Below are 16342 nucleotides of genomic sequence, written 5' to 3' on the forward strand. Positions count from 1 at the left end.
TTATATCCATTTTATGCTATATTCGGGGGTGCAGCACCCACAAAATAAAATGTCATCACAAACACCCCATGTTCTCTTGCTGCAGGTGTACTCACACCCCGACAGTTACGGTCTCCCAGGGATTTTGGCAGTTGCTTTTTCTGCATCTCTTGGGATGATCCTGTGTTTCTCTCCTATCGACGGGGGGTCTCACGTTGGGAGCCCTGCCTGCGCCCCTGCACCACTTGGTCGCGGCGTAGGATCTTTGCTGTGTATTGTGGGATTTGGTTTACCAGGGTGGGGTGGGGGACTTCGGCTTCTGTACTTAAGCGGAGACCAGTCTGTGGCTTTCTTGTGATGTCTTTGGTTTTAGTATCAGGGTAACGCTGGTCTCAGACTTGGGAAGAGCTGCCTGCTTTGTTTCCTTTTTTTTTTTTTTTTTTTTAAGATTTATTCATGAGAGACGCAGAGAAAGAGGCGGAAACACAGGCAGAGGGAGAAGCAGGCTCCCCGCATGGAGCAGGACTCGATCCCAGGACCCCGGGGTCACGCCCTGAGCCGGAGGCAGGCGCTCAACCGCTGAGCCCCCCAGGTGCCCTGAGAGTTTTCATTTAAAAATTTTTTTTCAAGGTTTATTTATTTCAGGGGAGGGGGAGGGGCAGAGGGAGAGAATCTCCTGCAGACTGTCCGCTGAGCACGGAGCCAACGGGGGCGCGATCCCACGACCCTGAGACCACGCCGAGCTGACACCAAGAGGCGGACGCTCAAGCGCCAGGTCACCCAGGCGCCCCGGAGGGGAGCTCTGTCTGGGGCGTGCGTAAGGAAGGTCAGAATCAGAGCAAAGACTGTTCGTATTCAGTGGTGAACAGGCGGCAGCCACCCCGCCCTCCGGTCCCCCACCTGCTCCCTCCGCCCTCGTCCTCTCCTCCCTGTGAATCGCAGCCCTGGGTCCCTCGCTGTTTTGTGCCCTGAGCTCTCGCGGCCTGACCATGGCCTGACCGGTTGGGACAGACGCCCAGTCCGCTGCGGTGGCTCCTGGGGCTGCTCTGGCCTTTACGGCAGCACGTCGCATCCACTGTGCAGTCAGGCGTAGCTCCTGGGGGAGGACAGGCCGCAGCCCACGCACGGCCTGCCTTGTCCCTGCCCCTGCCCCTGTCCCTGTCCCTGGCCCCGCACTGGCCCCTGACCTGGCCCCTGCCCTCTGTCCCTGCCTCTATTCTTGCCCCCTGCACCCTGTCCCTGTTCCCGCCCTGGCCCCTGCCCCTGGGCCTGTTCCCTGTCCCTATCCCCTGCCCCCTGTCCCTATCCCCTGCCCCCTGGCCCTGCCCCTGCCCCTGTCCCCTACCCCCTGGCCCTGCCCCTGCCCTCACCCTGGCCCCTGCCCCCACCCTGGCCCTGTCCCCTGCCCCTGTCCCTCCCCCTGCCTTGGTCTCTGCCTCACCAGTCACCACCAGGAAAGCAGCCTTGGTTTTTAGACATTTGGTTTTCTTTTAAAAGGTGGAACCAAAAAATAAATAAATAAGTAAATACATAAAAAGGTGGAACAGAGGGACGCCTGGGTGGCTCAGTGGTTGAGCATGTGCCTTCCACCCAGGGCTTGACTCCGGGGTCCTGGGATCGAGTCCCACGTCGGGCTCCCTGTGTGGAACCTGCTTCTCCCTCTGCCTGGGTCTCTGCCTCTGTCTCTCTGTTTCTCTCATGAATAAATGAATAAAATCTTTAAAAAATAAAATTAAATTAAAAAGGTGGAACAGAGGGCAGCCCTCTCGGGTCCCCTCCCCGCGGGGCTTTGTCTACCACTCACTATGGCTCAGCGAACCTCCCCCTGCTGCCCACCACACGCGAGACAAAACAAAAGGGGAACGTTGCCGAGCACCCGGGCTCGGGAGGGCTCTTCTGTTTGCTCCTTTTCTCTCTGGCTGTGGCCTTCGCCTGTCGTGTGGCCAACGGCCACACGCTCCCGCCTGTGACGTCTGGTGCAGGATGAGCCCTTCACCCCGCTGAGGGGCCCTGTCCCCCTCCTAGTTTGGGAAGCGTGGCCTCCCTGCATTTGCCAGGTTCCTGGAGACGCGGCAGGGGCCGCTGCTGACACGGAGCACGCGGGCTGCAGGCAGAGGACGGCGAGTCGTGGCCCTGGCCACATCCACGCTCAGCTGCCTGGAGCCCCGCTCAGCGTCCCCTGCTTCGTGGGCCGCACAGGTGCCCCCGACTGGCACGCCTCCGACACCATGCTTGTCATCGGGCCTCCCTCCTGCAGAGCCTTGGGACCCTGCGCCTCGGGGGTGGCACCCCCGCCAGGAGGTGGCCGCGGGCCTGGCCGACCCGGGGAGGCTGGTCCCCAGGCCCCTGTGCAGCCCTGGCGTGTGGCTGTGCCCCGGGGCCGGAGGAGCGGGTCCTGCCGCCCTGGGGTCCTTCCCTGTGTCCTGGGCTCTCCCCGAGAACCTGGGTCTTCTCGGCAGGTTTCGGGGGGTCGGGTGTCGTGGAGAAGACGGACGGGATTGGAGGGGACGTTGGCGTGGCCCCCTGACGGACGCCGCAAGCAAACACCTTGCATTCTAAGTGCCCGGCTCTGCTCAGTGGGACGTCCTTTGTGTTTTCCTCACTGTGGAAGCAGCACTGGGGACCGTGTACAACGAACTGCTTGTGGCCATCACGCGGGGGGTCGCCGCCCCCGTGCTGCGTCCTTTGCGGCGTGTCCCCTCCACCGAGCTGCCTCTCGGGCTCTCTTCACAGAGGGACGGGGGGAGGCTGTGCCCGCTGGGCTGCCTGGCCAGGAGCTGGGCCGTGCTCCCATCGGTGCCCACCCAGGGAACCTGCCCGGGACTAGCAGAGGGCATCCCCAGTGAGGGTGGACCCCAAGCCCTTGACTCGGGGGACAGTGTGACGGTCCCATGCGAGGCCTGTGTGCCACCCCTCCCCCCGTCCCACTGTGGGCAGGGCCCCCCAGACAGGCGGGCAGGAGGGCCCCGGGGCAGGGCTGCCACGCACCCATGGCCAGGCTCTCCCTCCAGGTTCTGTAGCTCGAGGGGGGCGAGGGATGGGAGGTGTTTTAAACTCCAGTTGCAGGGGGATCCCCGGGTGGCTCAGCGGTTTGGCATCCGCCTTCAGCCTAGGGCGTGATCCCAGGGTCCTGGGATCGAGTCCCACGTTGGGCTCCTTGCGTGGAGCCTGCTTCTCCCTCTGCCTGTGTCTCTACTTCTTTCTCTCTCTGTGTCTCTCACGAATAAATAAATAAAATCTTTAAAAAAAATCCAGTTGCTGAAGTTCAGATACTTTTTCTTTATAGTTTATAGGTCTCTGGCTTAAGAGGCATCTCCTCTACCTCCAGTCCTGATGGAAATCATGAGACTCTATTAGCCTTGGTGCCTGATATGGCAGCTGGATGGGACTTTTCGTGCCATAAAAGGGGTAGGTGTCAGGGCGCCTGGGGGCTCCATCCGTGAAGCATCAGCCTTTGGTTCCAGTCATGATCTCAGGGTCCTGGGATCGAGCCCCGTGTCAGGCTCCCTGCTCAGCGGGAAACCCACTTCTGCTTCTGCTTCAGTCCGCCACCGGCTTGTGCTCTTTCTCTCTGATAAGTAAAAATCTTAAAGAAAGGGGGGATCCCTGGGCGGCTCAACGGTTTGGCACCTGCCTTTGGCCCAGGGCGCGATCCTGGAGTCCCGGGATTGAGTCCACGTCGGGCTCCTGGCATGGAGCCTGCTTCTCCCTCCTCCTGTGTCTCTGCCTCTCTCTATGTCTATCATAAGTAAATAAATAAATATTCAGAAAAAAAATCTTAAAGAAAGGGGGGTAAGTGTGTTCTGTATGTGGAAGGACAGTAAATAACAGTGCCTGCAAGTGAGCTTGGCAACCAGACCTGGCCCCCAACCTCTGCTTTGGCTCCCGCCACCCTGGGGCCATCCTCCACCACCTGTGGAGCCCTGCTCCCTGGAGCCCCCTCGCTCCTCTCGCACAGGTCCTCCGTGTTTTGGAGATCTCCTCACGGCGCCTCCTGAAAAGATGTTTCACAAGAAGTCATGACACATTTTTGGTGAATTTGCGTATTGGAAAATAACGTTTAACCACCAGCATCACGAGTACGCGGCAGCTTTTAGGCTGCAGGTTATTTTCACGTGTAATGTTTAAAGCCTCCGTCCACTGCCTTCTATCTGCACGGTGTGAGGTCCCCCAGGGGTCGCCCCGAGTGTGCTTCTAGGCCTCTGCACGTGGCCACCGGCCCTGCAGTGCCGTGCTGCTCGCTCGCAGGGGTGCTGGCAGGTGCTCCCACCGCAGGGACGCGGGTCGTCAGTCCTGGGGAGGATCGCAGGAGGTCCCTGGACATCCCACTCCCACCACCTTCTGTTTTTTCCTGGAATTCTCGCTGGTCGTAATCTGTCTGCCTCCTCACTGGCCTCTTTGCCTTTTACCTTTTGTACCATTTTTTAAAGATCTTAGTTTATTTGCGAGAAGAGAGAGCAAGCGAGCATGAGCAAAGGGAGAAGCATATGCCCTCCTGAGCAGTGAGCCTGATGTGGGCTCGACCCCCGGACCCCAGGATCATGACCTGAGCCAAAGCAGGTGCTCCAGCAATGGAGCTGCCCGGGCACGCCCTCCCTCTGGATTGATTTCTCACTTGCACGTCAGAACGTTGCTCGGATGCCAGGGACGCTGGCTCCCCACCACGCAGGAGCGAAGGTGGCCAGCAGTCCGTGGGCACAGGCGACGCTCGCTGGCCGCGAGCCCCCGGTACAGGCACAGCAGCTCCCAGCCCGTCTCTGGGCGGCTCGCGGTCTCCTGTGAAGGACCCGGACTCCAGGTGTCGTCAGGCGCCACCCGCTTCCTGCTGCACCCTGGCTCGTCATCCGTACGGCCACCTGCGTGCGACATCGCTCCCTTGGCGGCCTCACGCCTCCGTCTGCTCCTGCCTTCACTGACGCTGTGGTCCTGTATCTCAGCCAACATTGCTCTTATATACGGAGTGTTTGGACAGAGTGCACTTGGTCATTTTGTTTGCTCCCTGTTCCGTCTCCTATCGAGGACCATCACCTGCGATCATTTTCCCTCTTTGCAGTATAAACTTCAGAGGTTGTTTCAGCGAAAGTTCCTTACTGATAAACGATCTTATATTTTATGTATCTTTGAATGTCTGCTTCCATCTTCTTTACAAAAAATAATGTTGCAGGGCGTGCAGTTCTAGGTTGGCAGGTGTTTCCTCCCAGCACATCGAAGAGGCCGAGCCAAATGCCACTTCTGTGTTGCTCACAGAAGTCTGCTGATGGTGTGACTGCGGCTCCTTTGTGGGTGATCAAGCCTTTCTCTCGGACGTGAACATCTCTTCTAGTCTGTGCTCTCACCATGTTGTGTCTGGGTGTGGATTTCTCGTTTTCTGGCTTCATATACATTATGCTTCCCAGATCTGTGAATTTATGTTTTTCATTAAATAAAGAAAAGCCTGTAGGAACACTATAAACAGAGGCCCAGAATAATTCTGTCCTGTAAAGTGCAGAATCTTGTCCTTGTGAGGAATGAAATGAGCCTGCACAGATGCCAGGCCCCTCCAGGCACTCTGAGCTGAAGACTGGCACTATTTGTTTGCAGTTGTCCTCTGTGACTCACATGTTGAAGGTGGTGGGTCCGGGTCTGGAGGAGGGCTGCAACTTCCAGTGTACTGGTAACGAGTTCGGTGTCCTCTCCTTTCATGATTTGGTTTCCGGATTATGGGGAGACTGGGCCAGTTAACACTGTGATGCAAACACTCGTCTTCCCCAGGTGGAGCTGGCTGCTGTCTCGCTGCCTGACCTCACCTTCAGCTCCATTCTCAACCCTGCACAGTATGAGAACTTGAGCCTGGATGGAGAATGGGACGGGGTGGGCTGTGGTAGCCAGGAGCTAATAAAGTTGGAATTTGCATCATCATGGGGTGCATCATCGCAGAGCCTCACCTGTGTCCTCTCTTTCACTCTCTCCTCCTGGGGCTCCTATCAGCTCCACGTTGAGCCTTATTCTGTTTTACAAATCCTGTCACATTCTCAATGGATTTTTCCTCTCCTTGTCTGTGTGGTATTCGATTTCCTTGGATGCATCTTCCCCCACACTAATGCCCTCTTCAGCAGTGTCTAATCCATTATTTAACCCACCCCACTGAGTTCTAGTCCAGCAATTGCATTTCCATTTTTAAAAGTTCTTTAAAAACTGCCTGTTCATGCCTGATAGTCCCTCATTGTTTTCTCACTGCTGTGACTGTCTTATTCCTGTACACACGTCATACGTAACTATTCTCTTGCCTACGTTACTGGCAATGTCGTTATCTGCAGTTCTTTGAGGTTTATGTCTGTTTGCTATTTTGTTGACCCTCATTCAGTGAGACCTTCCTGGGTGCTGGGTGCTCTCTGAGGTCATTGCTTGACCTTCTCAACAGGAATACAGCAGGTCTAAGTAACACAAGCTCTCCTCCAGAGTGACTGCTTTGGTTTCTACTGGTATCTGAGAGGAACCACAAACCTGGGACCCTTCAGCCTATCTGAATATTTTGGCTCAGTGTGGGAGTCCTGGGCTGTTTCTACCTCACCCTTGGCCCAAGAGTCAGCAACCCAATGTCTGTGGTGTCACTGAATCCAATCTGAGGGCAACTCTGCATAACCCTGGGCCTAAGCCCACTTCTGAAAAAGAAATCGATGCCCACAAGAGCCCTAGACTTGTACTGCTATTTTGGAGGTCCCAGCCAGTTACAGGACCCACAGTAACTCACAATCAGTGGTTAAGCTAGAGCAGATAATAACCATGAAGTAGCATCAAACCGTAGCCTGACCACGGCAGTCTGGGATCATGAAGCTGGACCCTAGGACTCATGGCCAGGTGACTGCTCAGATTGATCTTAGTGGTTACAGTAAACTTTCAACAAAATAACCTCATCCAATTTATTACGGCAGAGTTCTAGAATGTGCAACTAAGACACTTTGCCCCTCCTACCTGGCAAATAACAAATATCCATATCCACAACCCTGTCATGATGTGATGTAAAATGTTTTTTTTTTTTTTTATGTAAAATGTTAAGTTATGAATAATGAATTCACTTAAATTTTACTTTCTGGTTTCTCCGCAGATTCCAAGGTTCCCTGAGTGAGCACATTTCTCATACCCTTTCACACCCCCAGCACACCCTGACCTCTGCTTCATACAAAACATTTAGTCCATCTGTTGATTAAATATTCTGAAGAACCAGCTCAGGAATCACCACCCCTGGAAGCTCATCCCAATTTCTTTCCCCAGCCCTGATCATCTTTGTGCATCTCCTATGTTTACTTCCCTGGAGGTACTTCTGTAACTGGGCATTTTATTGGGCATGACACACATGGCTTTCCTCATCTCTTTCACTCTCTAACCTGTAGAGTCCCTGAATGCACGTGTCATGGTGGTTTTGTCTCAGAACAGTGGCAGAGAGCCTGGGCAACTAAGTGCTTAGGAAACATTTATTGAAAGTACAAATATCTTTTCCTTTCTTTTCTTTTTCTTTTTTTATCTCTTTGTAGAGCATGCTAGCACGGTGGGGGCAGAGTGACAGAGAGAGGGAAAGAATCCCAAGCAGACTCTCTGCTGAGCATGGAGCCCAACACGGGCCTTGATCTCATGATCCTGAGATCAGACCTGAGCCCAAAACAAGGGTCAGACGTTCAACCATCTGAGACACCCAGGCAGCCAGAAGGTACAAATATTGAATTACTGAATTCTACTTCAGAAACCAGTGCTACACTATATGTTAAGTAAAATCTAAAAAAAGGGACAAATTTTAAATCTTAAACTTTCTTTTCTTGTACTGCCTTTATGAGGCTGAGCAGAGTTCTTCAAGCTACATACTTGGTGTGAAAACATAGCAGATCTGTGTTCTTGCCTCCTCTGCTCAAGCTCGCTGTCTCCTCTGTAAGCATCTTTCACATACTCCCCTACATATTTCACCAACACCCTTTGGTGGAAGGTATTCTGCTTTGGCATACTCTGTATGGAGGGCTGTGTTAAAAATCATTCTGGTTGGGGGATCCTTGGGTGGATCAGCAGTTTGGTGCCTGCCTTTGGCCCAGGGCATGATTCTGGAGTCCCGAGATGGAGTCCTGCATCGGGCTCCCTGCATGGAGCCTGCTTCTCCCTCTGCCTGTGTCTCTGCCTCTCTATCTCTCTGTGTCTCTCATGAATGAATAAATAAAATATTAAAAAAAAAAAAATAGGGCAGTCTGGGTGGCTCAGTGGTTTAGCACCACCTTCAGCCCAGGGCCTGATCCTGGAGACCTGGGATGGAGTCCCAACGTCAGGCTCCCTGTTTGGGGCCTGCTTTTCCCTCTGCCTGTGTCTCTGCCTCTCTCTCTGTCTCTCATAAATAAATAATAAATAAAATCTTTAAAAAAAATAAAATAAAATAAATAAAATAAAAATAAAAATAAAAAATAAAATAAAATAAATCATTCTGGCTACAGGAGCTCCTACCTTGACAAGACACACAGATATAAACACAGAGCTTTGATACAAAGTAGAAAGTGACTCTTGCCTTTTAAAACGTGCTATGGAACTAAGAAAAACAAACAAACAAAAACCAAAAACCCCAGCAACCAGCAACAAAACCCAAAACAAACAACTCCTGATAGACAGATAAGTCTCAAAAACGTTAAGTAGTGGGAAAGAAGTCAGTCGGAAAAGTAGATGTTGAATCATTCTATTTAAGTTCTAGAATGAGCAGAAAGAGTGACAGAAAGATCACTGGTTGCCTTGGAGGCTAAGGGGGTTTGGTTTGAAGGTGGGATGGAGACCTCACGGCAGTTCTCAAGGTCAAAACAGGCTATTGTGGTCAAATCTCATAAAACCCAGCCTTAAGCTCTATGCACTTCACCCTATGTGAATTGCACGTCAGCACGAAGTGTTAAAGATGTGAAATTTGTTCTGGTGGACACCTCTTCCCCCTGCAGGGAACTCCGCATTCCCCGCCCAGGAAAGCAGCCTTCCCTGGGCCTCCTCCTGGCCCCCTGACCGCTGGGCCGGGCAGCAGACGCCCCGGGGGGCTCCCCATAGGCCAGACCTCGGGGCACTGGCTCCCTCCCCCTCCACCCGCGGGTAGGACGAGGGCCGCAGCCCCCCCGGGCATGCAGGGTCCAGGGCCTGCTCCCTGTCCCCACGGGGGGGGGGGGGGGGGAGGGGGTTCACTCCACGCTGTGGATGTGCTGGTGCTGGATCAGGTGTGAGCTCAGGCGGAAGGCGCGGCTGCACTGGGCGCACTGGAAGGGCTTCTCGCCCGTGTGGACGCGCCGGTGCCGGAAGAAGCCGGACAGGGCCCGGAACGCGCGTCCGCACTCGCCGCACGCGTAGGGCTTCTCGCCCGTGTGGATGCGCCGGTGCTCGCTGAGGAAGGAGCTGCGGCTGAAGGCGCGGCCGCACTCGGGGCAGGCGTACGGCTTCTCGCCCGTGTGCACTCGCCGGTGCTGCAGGAGGTTGGAGCTCTGGCTGAAGGCCTGGCCGCACTCCTGACATTCGTAGGGGCTGTCGCCGCGGTGTGTGCGCTGGTGACGCACCACGTTGGAGCTGTGCAGGAAGGCCTTGCCGCACTCGCTGCAGGCGTACGGCCGCTCGCCCGTGTGCGTCCTCTGGTGCTTGGCGGCATCCGAGCGCTGCCCGAAGGCCTTGCCGCACTCGGCACAGCCATACGGCTTCTCGCCTGTGTGAGTCCGCTGGTGCCGTACCAGGTTGAAGCTCTGGCTGAAGGCCCGCCCACACTCCTTGCACACGTAGGGCTTCTCGCCGTGGTGCGTGCGCTGGTGGCGGACCACGTGTGAGCTGTGGATGAAGGCCTTGCCGCAGTCGCTGCACGAGTATGGCTTCTCCCCGGAGTGAATGCTCTGATGCTTCGCCGCATCCGAATAGCATTTGAAGCTACGGTCGCAGGTGCTGCACTGGTAAGGCCGCCCCCTCCCGGGGCCTCTTCTGCCCGTGGCCGGCAGAGCTCTCAGGGCGGCCTCTGACCCCAGCGGCGCACTGCTCTCATGGCCAGTATCCCCTCCGGGTGTCTCAGAAACCTCTGGAACCCTAGGGGAACCTCTGGGGCTGTCTCTGGCCCCCTCATTCCCGCAGCGGTCCGGGGGCTCATGTGTCCAGGGAGGCCCCTGCGTGCTCTCTCCATGCCGTGTCCCTTCTTCCTCCAAAGCCTCCTGCCTTACCGTCGGCTCTGCGCTCTGCGCCCCACGCTCGGCCACTGAAGCGGCACAGCCAGAAGCCTGGCTGTCACCTGATGCCAGTGCCAGGGAAGCTGGAAGAGAGGGTCAGACAGGTATGACAGGGGGCCTAAAGAAGCTCTGATGGTACGCAGCCGCGTGGACTGGTGGTGGCCATCTGGGTAAGACGCCGCTGACAGTAAGGGCGGGCGCCCGACACCTGTAGTGCCAGCCCATCCCTGCCCAGTTCTCCCCAGCGCCGGACACCCATGGTCCCAGGAGTGGGCAAGGGCAGGGAGCTAATCAATCAGGACTCTCCGCTGGGACTCTACGGTAGCCTGAGCCTCTACCCTCAGGCTCAGGAGAGCAGGAGACAGAAACCCAGAAGGCTCTGGGTGCCCCTGCTTCTGCTGTACGGCCTGGAAGGCAAAGACAACTGGCAGCAAAGCAGGGGTCCTGGGTGGCACACATTCTGGCCCCAGAAGCTCACTTCTGCAATCCTGGACTTCCCAAGACAACTCTGTCCCTGACAGCTCCCCACAGCCCAGCACAAAGGGCCTCTGGTCCACACAAGAGAATCCTTACTCAGAGGTCAGTGCCAAGAGTAAGCAACAGCCAGCGACAGGAGACAGAGCCGGCTGGGCTGAGGGGCACCCGTCCTGGCTGAGCACAGCCTGGCCCCGCTGGCTCCTGGGCACAGACCACGCGCCCATTTAAATAAATGACTTTAGGGGTGTGGTCGCCAAACACTGGGCAGTTCTTGCCACCTTTGCTGCGCCTACAGGGGCACCTGGGAGGTGAGACAAGGATGCCGCCTTGCACTTGGCTCAAGGAGGGCACCCCCCCAGGGCAAGCCCATCGACCTCAAGAGCAGCTTTCCACAGGGGCCATGCCCACACCGCAGCCACACTTCTTAAGGGCTGCGGCAGCCCAGGGGGTAAAGGCCCCTGCAGGGCAGGGGCGGGGGCAAGGCCAGTGGTCCCTGGGGCAGCTTAGCGCAGGCAGGCACCCACAGCCACTTTCCATGGATTCCCTAATGCAGGGGCTGTCCCACTGAGCACCTGGAGATGGGGAGAGGCCCCAGGCACAGGCCAAGGCGGGAGGCCCTCTGGGAGCCACCCCCCCCCCCCATCTGGTCTTGTGGTTTGGCACACTTAGATGTTCCAGAAATTGACCCCTAGCACTGGTTTTGAAGCGGGAGTTATTCAGAGTTAAAATGGGGGGAGGGGCACACACACCCTTTCCAGCTCCTGTGGGTCAGGCTTCAGGTCCCTGAACTGCCTGCCCCGAGGCCATCCCAGGCACCAGCAGGTGGGGGGAGGGGGGCGGGGGGAGGGGAAGGGCATCCTTTCAGTGACAACCTCCCAGGGGGCACCAAGGAGCCCTAAACCTGGAGCCCTCATTCTCAACTGGGGCAGTTTGGCTACCTCGGAAAATATCTTTGGTTGTCCCAGCTGGGAGGGGGCATTACTGGAATCCTGTGGGCAGAGGCCAGGAACGCTAAGTATCCCACGATGCACAACACACCCTGACAACGAGGAGTCTTCCATCCCAGAATGTCCACTGGCAAGGCTGAGAAACCCTGACGGAGGGAAGTCTTCCCAAAAGGTTACAACGTGGTTTCTAATTAAGAAATTCAGTCCCCTGGCCAAGAAGCCAGTCTCCAGAGTGACGCACACCAGACCTGTCAGGCCCACCACTGGCCTCACACTTGCTTCTATTCCACTTCCAGGCCACGGATCCTGTGGCAGGTGCTGGGAGCCAGCAACCAAGAAGGGTGCTCTTTATTCCCTTTAAAACTCTGTGTTTGGTTGTAACCTGTTTCTCTCCCACCCCTCTGGGTAAGTTGACATTTGCTACATTATTATTTAGTCTCAAACCGCAGGGTTGTGGAGAAGCGCGCCTGGGCCTGGCCAGGATTAAGGTCAGAGGAGGGAGGCAGGGAGGGAGAGGCACAGCCTAGATGTCCGGGACTGGAAGGGCAGACAGCTGGGCAGCTCCAAGGCAAAACCCAAAGTAGGGGTGAGTGCTGTTCGTGGACACAGGTTAGCTGAATCACGGGACACAAGGGTTCTCTGACTTCAAAGAACAGGTGCAGGTGTGTGGGGGGTGTGCAGTGTGTTCTAGGAGCCATGGCCGTACTCCACGCAGGCTCCCACTGCCGAACCCGACACATCAGAGTATGACGGTGAAGAGCCTGAGGCAGTGCGGGCATCCTTGCGTAGGGGAGGACGCTGTTGTCCTGAGCACTGGTTGTCTCACGCTGTAGTAACACCAACAACAGTAAACTGGATAGGAGTCCTCAGCTCCGACGACCCATAAACATGGCCTTAAACCTTCAGAATAGAGAGGGGCCTGGGTTTTCACTCATCACACTCTTCAGGGTCACCTAGTCTGAGGCTGGCCGAGAAAAGGGGCCAGAACTGATAATCTCATTCTAAGAAATCTCCAGGCAGGGGGGCCAGAGAAGAGACAGGGGTGCAGACGTTGGTCAGGGGAGCAAAGGGATGGAACAGGGAGTGCTGAGGCCAGCAGGCAGAAGGGGTGGGAGCCATGCCAGGCAAAGAAGGGGACTGGGAGGTGCTGCCCAAGCCCAGCTACATCCCCTAGCAGCCAGGCAGGTAGGCTCTGGAGCCCTATTCCTAAGCTGTCCCCTCCTCCCTGACCCCACCTGGCTGTCCACCCCTCACCTGCATGTGTGTCCACCGGGGTAGCCCTGTCCATGGTGTTCTGGAGACCCAGGCTTGCAGGCCCTCCTTGCTGTGCCTTGCAGAAGCACCAGGAGTGGGGACACCTGCCTGAGTAAGAAAGAAGACAAGGGGAGAAAGTGATGGGAAGTGAAGGGAAAAAAGTCCCTTCTCCTGGGGACTCCACTGGGGCTGTTCTGCAGCCAGAAATCAAAGTCACGACTAAACAGACTCCCCTGTTAGTAGTGTTCCATAAGGTACCCTCTGGGAATGCTGTCCTGACCAGGCTGGCCCCCTGGGCCCACCCAGGCAGGTGCAGAGCACAGGTGGGTGTGGGGGCACCTGCTAGCCACCTGCTCTGGTTCTGCCCCGCATCTCTGGTCAGTCCTCAGATGTCTGGAGACATAACTAGGGATTTAAAATGCTTCTTGATAATTACAGAGGTTTGAATATAAAAATATGAAACCAAAAAAATAAAAATTTGAGTAGTGCAGTTTTGGATTGTGGAATGTTTTTTGCTGTGCTTAACACCAAAGGTAAAGTCTGGCAGATTTAACTACACAAGGAAATTTAATGTAAAAAAACAAAGAAATGAAAAAAGAAAACCCCAGGGACAAGGTATATTTATAACATAAAGATTCATATACTTAATACATAAGGACCACTACGTATTAATGAGAAAACAAAATCAGTAAGGGTCAAGTAATCCACACAAAAAAGCTGACAAAAGGCCACTGTATTTTTAAATATAACTCCCTCATTTGTAATTCAGAAAGGCAACATAACTATCACTTTGTACTCTAAGGGTAGCAGAGACTTCAGGATGGCAACACCTGCGGAGGGGGAGACAAGGGAGACGCCCGGCAGCTGACAAGCCACGGGGCCTCCAGGCGCCCCGACGTCTCGCCGGTGGGGAGCTGCCGCACAGAGATCACAGGCGCTCACTGTATGACACTGCACCTCTGACTTGCTTAAGAGCAAACCTTGGAAACAACGTAACCTCAACTAAAAAATAGGGCGGGTGAAAGTGTGCACGCAGCTGGGAATGAAGCGACCCCTGGTGACCGTCACAAAGATCAGGTGAGGCTGTCCCAGAGGTCGCTGCACTGGTCAGGGGGAGGAGGTGTAGGGGTCCTCAGGATGGTCAGGGGGAGGAGATGTAGGGGTCCTCAGGATGGTCAGGGGGAGGAGGTGTAGGGGTCCTCAGGATGGTCAGGGGGAGGAGGTGTAGGGGTCCTCAGGATGGTCAGGGGGAGGAGGTGCAGAGGTCCTCAGGATGGTCAGGCAAGGAGGTCGGGGTCCCTCAGGATGCTTGGGGGAGGAGGTCGGGGTCCCTCAGGATGGTCAGGGGAGGAGGTCGGGGTCCCTCAGGATGGTCAGGGGGAGGAGGTCGGGGTCCCTCAGGATGCTTGGGGGAAGAGGTCGGGGTCCTCAGGATGGTCAGGGGAGGAGGTCGGGGTCTCTCAAGATGGTCAGGGGAGGAGGTCGGGGTCCCTCAGGATGGTCAGGGGAGGAGGTCGGGGTCCCTCAGAATGCTTGGGGGAAGAGGTCGGGGTCCTCAGGATGGTCAGGGGAGGAGGTCGGGGTCTCTCAAGATGGTCAGGGGAGGAGGTCGGGGTCCCTCAGGATGGTCGGGGGGAGGAGGTCCGGGGCCATCAGGATGCTTGGGGGAGGAGGTCGGGGTCCCTCAGGATGGTCGGGGGAGGAGGTCGGGGCCTCTCAGGATGGTCGGGGGAGGAGGTCGGGGTCCCTCAGGATGGTCAGGGGAGGAGGTCAGGGTCCTCAGGATGGTCAGGGGAGGAGGTCGGGGTCCCTCAGGATGGTCGGGGAGGAGGACTGGGGCCCTCAGGATGGTCGGGGGAGGAGGTCGGGGTCCCTCAGGATGGTCGGGGGAGGAGGTCGGGGTCTCTCAGGATGGTCAGGGGAGGAGGTCAGGGTCCCTCAGGATGGTCGGGGAGGAGGTCAGGGTCTCTCAGGATGGTCAGGGGAGGAGGTCGGGGTCCCTCAGGATGGTCGGGGAGGAGGTCAGGGTCTCTCAGGATGGTCAGGGGAGGAGGTCGGGGTCCCTCAGGGTGGTCGGGGGAGGAGGTCGGGGCGCTCAGGGTGGTCGGGGAGGAGGTCGCGGCCCCTCAGGATGGTCGGGGGAGGAGGTCGCGGCCCCTCAGGATGGTCGGGGGAGGAGGTCGGGGTCCCTCAGGATGGTCGGGGAGGAGGTCGGGGTCCCTCAGGATGGTCGGGGAGGAGGTCGGGGTCCCTCAGGGTGGTCGGGGAGGAGGTCGGGGTCCCTCAGGATGGTCGGGGAGGAGGTCGGGGTCCCTCAGGATGGTCGGGGAGGAGGTCGGGGTCCCTCAGGGTGGTCGGGGGAGGAGGTCGGGGTCCCTCAGGATGGTCGGGGAGGAGGTCGGGGTCCCTCAGGGTGGTCGGGGGAGGAGGTCGGGGTCCCTCAGGGTGGTCGGGGGAGGAGGTCGGGGTCCCTCAGGGTGGTCGGGGGAGGAGGTCGGGGTCCCTCAGGATGGTCGGGGAGGAGGTCGGGGTCCCTCAGGATGGTCGGGGGAGGAGGTCGGGGTCCCTCAGGATGGTCGGGGAGGAGGTCGGGGTCCCTCAGGGTGGTCGGGGGAGGAGGTCGGGGTCCCTCAGGGTGGTCGGGGGAGGAGGTCGGGGTCCCTCAGGGTGGTCGGGGGAGGAGGTCGGGGTCCCTCAGGATGGTCGGGGAGGAGGTCGGGTCCCTCAGGATGGTCGGGGAGGAGGTCGGGGTCCCTCAGGGTGGTCGGGGGAGGAGGTCGGGGTCCCTCAGGGTGGTCGGGGAGGAGGTCGCGGCCCCTCAGGATGGTCGGGGAGGAGGTCGGGGTCCCTCAGGGTGGTCGGGGAGGAGGTCGCGGCCCCTCAGGATGGTCGGGGGACGAGGTCGGGGCCGCCGCGCGGTCCGGCGGGGACTCCCCTGGGGCGCACGTGCAGCTCTGTGAAGCGAGAGCCCCGCGTCAGCACACGGAGCCGCGCCCGGGCCCCGGGTTCCCGCTCCGGCACCGCCCGCAGCACCGCAGCGACACTCACCTGCAGCCCCGCCGTTCGCCGGATGCGCTCGGGCCCCGGCGCGGCGGCGCGGCACTTCCGGTGACGCTCTAGGCTGCGGGAGGCCGCGCACTCGGCTGCTCCCCGCGCGGGCTCCGCATCAGGCGCGCTGGTCCTTCCTCCCGCGCGGGTTTCGCCGGGACCCCCCGCTCCCGCCCGCCGGCCTCCAGCCAGGCCCGGGGGCGGTGACCGAGTGGGCGACGCGGTGCGGGTGGAGAAAGGTGGAGGCGCCCCCGGCGGGGGGGCGGTGGCGGGACTGGGGGAGGGAAGCCCCCGCGAGGGACCCGGGCCGCGAGCGTCCGCGGACAGCACGGAGCACCGCAGCGGCCCCTTCTCCGAGGAGCGCGCTCCCTCCTGGCGCGCGGACCCTGCTCGGCTGCGGAGAGCCCGCCTGCACCCGGCACCCTCCCGCCTGCACCCTGCACCCCCCACCTGCAC

At 58.0% G+C, this 16342-nt stretch overlaps 1 protein-coding gene across 2 annotated transcripts; it reads right to left on the bottom strand.

Annotated features, from left to right (window-relative positions):
- Positions 1–8646: 8646 nt before the first annotated feature.
- Positions 8647–16034, bottom strand: ZNF696 (zinc finger protein 696). 2 transcript variants are annotated; one of them, XM_025987558.2, is made up of 3 exons: positions 15887–16034; positions 12839–12946; positions 8647–10243 (listed from the first exon to the last, which is right to left on the bottom strand). In XM_025987558.2, the coding sequence occupies exons 2-3, from the start codon at positions 12870–12872 to the stop codon at positions 9144–9146; spliced, it is 1134 nt and encodes a 377-aa protein (XP_025843343.1). In that variant the 5' UTR covers positions 12873–12946; positions 15887–16034; the 3' UTR covers positions 8647–9143. The 2 variants fall into 2 exon arrangements, with proteins under 2 accessions (XP_025843343.1, XP_072589875.1); XM_072733774.1 differs by lacking the exon at positions 15887–16034 and having other exon boundaries at positions 12839–14005.
- Between the last annotated feature and the right edge of the window lie 308 nt (positions 16035–16342).

The sequence above is a fragment of the Vulpes vulpes genome, chromosome 13, assembly GCF_048418805.1.
Source record: "Vulpes vulpes isolate BD-2025 chromosome 13, VulVul3, whole genome shotgun sequence".
Lineage (NCBI taxonomy): Eukaryota > Metazoa > Chordata > Mammalia > Carnivora > Canidae > Vulpes > Vulpes vulpes.